At 37.8% G+C, this 4,362-nt stretch overlaps 1 protein-coding gene across 1 annotated transcript; it reads right to left on the reverse strand.

Moving 5' to 3' along the window:
* Positions 1-1,475: 1,475 nt before the first annotated feature.
* On the reverse strand, positions 1,476-3,389 carry LOC113152466 (mpv17-like protein 2). The gene is made up of 5 exons (XM_026345726.1): positions 3,200-3,389; positions 2,879-3,040; positions 2,637-2,713; positions 1,894-2,022; positions 1,476-1,574 (listed from the first exon to the last, which is right to left on the reverse strand). Exons 1-5 carry the CDS (start codon positions 3,387-3,389, stop codon positions 1,476-1,478), a joined length of 657 nt encoding a protein of 218 aa, XP_026201511.1.
* Positions 3,390-4,362: the final 973 nt, after the last annotated feature.

The raw sequence follows: 4,362 nt of genomic DNA on the forward strand, positions 1-4,362 counted from the left end.
ATTATTCCGATCTAGGTGTCGTTCAAAATAACAAAAAGTGAGACCTGAGTAGTTCAGGACATCTTTTAAAGGATCAGTTGGTCCTGGTTCTTTACTTTTACTCTACTTTCATAGTTTTAATTCTGTTTCTCCCCTCCTCGGCAGTGGCTGATGGGGAACAGCTCACAGACAAAGAGAGGTTAATACTGAAGTGATCACAATGCTACCTGCAACAAAACCCTCCAGTAAAAAAACTGTGAGTAATTTGTCAAACACCTGTTGAACAAGCAGAACATAAACTAACAGAACCCCAGGCCACCTTGCTGAAGGCCCTAAACCAATATAGTTGTGTGCTTACAAAGTCAAATAGTGTTAATTTTGTTAATATTAGCTACATTCAAATGAACACTGAAGCACAAACTTTATAAGGTAAACATCAATATAGTCAGAGATGAAAGTGTTTGAGATACATGGTGATGAGGTAAGAAATAATACAAAAACAACCCAATTCAATTGTTTTTGCTGTGCACTGAATACATTTGGGTTTAAAATAAAGATAAATATGAGACAAGGGTTCAGTTTATTTTTTGATATTTGCAACTTAATATATAGTCAACTGTATTTATAAAGAGCATGTCAGAGGCAACTCAAACTGCATTACAAAGACAAAGAAAAGCATTAGAAAAATCGAAAGTAAAAAGTAAAAAGCAAGAACAAATACATTAAAATACTTAAAGACTTACGTTGTTATCATGATAAATAATAAAAGCTAAATTAAGCATGTAAACAGGAAATTAGATGCAATTATACTAAAACAAAAACAGATGAGAAAACACAGCTGCACGGTGCAGTTACAATTAATAGTTTAAAGAAATAATCCTAGAATCAACAGAGGAAACAAAAGAGCAGCAGAGACGCGATTAACCGAAGGCACAGAAAAATAGCTGAGTTTTCAGTTTAGTTTTGAAAATGGCGAGATTCAGACTGGAGTTTCTACCAGGAAGCTGCTTTCTAAAGCTCTCTGAGCCCTGCTGGGTTTGAAAGAAACTGAGAAGAAAAAAGGCAGGAGAAGAAAGGAGCTGCTCATCATCCAGACAATTTAATCTTCTCTGTAAAACACAGTGGAAAACAGGTGAATGGTTTGAACCATGCATTTCACCTGCTGAAGAGAAGACATAAGGAAACAAACAACTGAGGAAGGCTGCAGTATGAAGCTGTTCAACCCTGAATCCAACTCATAAGAGCACGTCATTCAGACATACAAATATAAACTCGACGCACAGGTCAAAACGCGGATAACATTAACTATTCAATTTAAAGAGTTTAGACCGATCTGTTTCATCTAAACTGGAAAGTACACAAACAATCAGCATACCACAAAAAGTTATGAACACAACCTTCTGCCGACATTTTGCAAAGGAAGAAAACTCCGGTAAAAAACTGCTAAATGTTCTTTTGCCTCTGATGCACGACTTTACATCCGAGCAACTTCATCTCTACTTGTCCTCCTCCAGAGGTTTGGATGCTGGGAGCACTTCCTGTTGTACATCCCCAGGATTACCATCTGACACAGAGTCAGCATGCTGGTCGTCAACCTGCCGAAACAACAGAAAATGAATACACAACTGATTCAACACAGCAACTACACTTTACTTATTTCAATAATGAGCAACAAACATAATTAAATACATTAACTGGTGACTTGTTAGCCACTGTTAAGGACACATAAGCAAAATGGCTTAAGACTAAGAGACAGATATTTAAATACAATGTAAAAATAGTATTTAGAATGTATTTAAATGTCTGTTTAGCTGAAATCTAATTTGAGTTTGTTTTTTCCAAGTAAAACAAGTGAAAATCATCCAGAAAATATTGAGCAGAATGCACTTTTAGTGTTCTATGCAACTGACTTACTCTGTGTTTGATATACGAGAAGTACGTGTCCCACCCTAACGAGACAAAGTTGATGTACAGGACACGAAATTTAGGTGAGAGGAAGAAGAAGTTGATCATCTGAGCAAGAGGCCAAACACACCAGTCCATCTGTCAGCAACAACAACAGTGATTAGATTCAAAACAAACCAAATGTTATATCAATAGATAAACTTTGTGATCACACTCATTTTTATTTTTAGTGTATTATATGTAAAATGGGAATTTCTGAGTTTCTCAGTTCCTAGTAAAGTGGCTGCTTAAATCCACTGCTACTGACTGACCAGCACAATAACTCACACCACCAACACCCTTATAGGGAGTTAAGCTGGACAAATGTCCTGTGCAAATGTCATGACAAAATGTGCTCTTGTTGAGAAAGGTTCGGCCATGTGGTGGCACTACTGAAGAAGTATTCATTGCAGTAAACGATTTCTTACATAGTTGAAATAGGTACCACATTATTGCAACCAAAAGTAAGTTTTATTGACTTAAAATATTTTTAGTTACTTAACATGTGTACATTAGTACTGGCTTTAAATAAAACCTAAAATTTGGAACTTCTCACCCCGTATCCATGTTTAACCCAAACGTTAAACCTAAATCTCTTTGGTGCACTGCAGAAAAAACGAATTAACCTTGCTGTTCCATTACGTTTGCAGGGGACTCTACATGTGCACAGATCTGCTGTTCCAAATTGGTCAGAACCTGTCAAGTCCACTTGCCTTATAATATTCACCAAACTTGTTTGTATACTCCTCCCATCCTTCAGATACAGTGTGTCCCTCTATGAGAGACATTCCTGCAATAAACATGGACACATTTAATTAAAGAACACCTTCAGATAAAGATAGAAGCTAAAAAAAAAAAAACTCTTTTGTCTTCACACACACCCACATCTTTCAGACAATCTTTAACCCTGCACACCTATGTGTGTGATGCAGTAACACACTGAAGCTCTTCTCACCTAAGAAATAACACATCCCAGTAACTGGTGTACCGATCAGCTGGTCTGCCATGATCTTCTTTCCCACTATGGTCAAAGTTTTGCCCACATAAAATCTGTCCAGCCAGGTGTACCAGTAGTGAATCAGTGGACTAATGGCGCAGCCCAACACAAACATGCGTCCTTTACGATGAAGGAATAGAGGTACAGAAAAAACAAAACAAAAAACATAGTAGGTCTTAATCCTTGTGTTGAGAAAAACTAATATAAGTAAATTCTGAATTAGTTATTTTGGTACTGTACCCTGCTCTGTTCTCCTCTGTAACCCTCTTTATCTCTCACCTGTCCTGCTCCATTCTCGGACTGCGTCTGGCTCCTTGTGGGTCTCCCGGGTCTGCTCCAGGATGTCTGCAAGCCCCAGTGTCACTCCTCCAGTCAGAATGTTGGTGGGAAGGAGATAACGACCCTCGAAAAGCGGCCGACAGGAAGATCGTATTCTGACCAGAAACTCTTTACCCACCTGAGGAAGCATAATATTCCGAGCAGACAGAGTGCTTTCATATGAGGAAGAAAATAGCTCTCAAAAATTGAAAGAAGTAAATCCCAACGGTACCAGCTAGAAAACTGAGGTCAGGGCAAATTAGGACATACTTTAAAGGATAATGCAGACAGTGCAGATAATGTGTCAAACACCTGTTTGAACAAGCAGAACAGAAACCTGCTGAACTGTGACGTCTTCACGGCCCAGGACCACCTTGCTGGAGGCCACAGTCAACCCTAAACCAATACAGGTGTGTCTTTACACAGTCATATGGTGCTTTTTAATGTATGTACATTTGAGCTAAAATCAAATTAGCAAACATCACTAGCTCTTGTTATATAAGTGATGAGTCAAATACATTTTTAAATACTATTTAAATCAATAGTGACCAATCATCAGAATCATGTCTGTCTGAAGGGAATGAGTAGACAATAATTTATCAGTCAACCGTTATATACATTTGATATATACAGTCACTGTATATATCAAATGTTAAAGAGGAGACAATCCTCTAAACAAAGGACATTTGAAGGAAGGAAGTAAAATGAGAAAACCATCAAAAGAAAAAATTTGGTGATGATAAAAAAGGTATCATGTTCTATGTTGCTTAAACCTTCTAGATATCATTGCATATTCAACTGTTTGTCACTATTCATCTTTTCATGTTTAACCCAAACATCAACAGTGTACAGCAAACACAAACAAATTGGTCTTGCTATTGGATGTTTACTTGTTTTGTTTTCTCTATTCGGTTGTGCAAACTGGAGAGTGTAAATGTACATGACTGACTGATGATGTATTGGTTGCCCTCCATGCGGAAGACTGGGGTTCGAATCTGAGCTGTGGCCCACCTCCTGTAGAGGTCCTTAGGCAAGGCCTCTTTACACTTACCCAGCTTTATCGCTTTGGATAAAAGTGTCTGCCAAATGACTAAATGTGGAGAGTAAAACAAAACACAATAAAA

Source organism: Anabas testudineus, chromosome 4, assembly GCF_900324465.2.
Source record: "Anabas testudineus chromosome 4, fAnaTes1.2, whole genome shotgun sequence".
In the NCBI taxonomy this organism is placed as follows: domain Eukaryota; kingdom Metazoa; phylum Chordata; class Actinopteri; order Anabantiformes; family Anabantidae; genus Anabas; species Anabas testudineus.

Coding starts and splice junctions, on each gene's coding strand:
- LOC113152466 (XM_026345726.1), bottom strand. CDS start 3,389: ATGCTTCCTCAGGTGGGTAAAGAGTTTCTGGTCAGAATACGATCTTCC. Junction 3,041..3,199: donor CCGAGAATGGAGCAGGACAG/GTGAGAGATAAA, acceptor TTCATCGTAAAG/GACGCATGTTTGTGTTGGGC. Junction 2,023..2,636: donor AGTTTGGTGAATATTATAAG/GCAAGTGGACTT, acceptor TGTTGCTGACAG/ATGGACTGGTGTGTTTGGCC.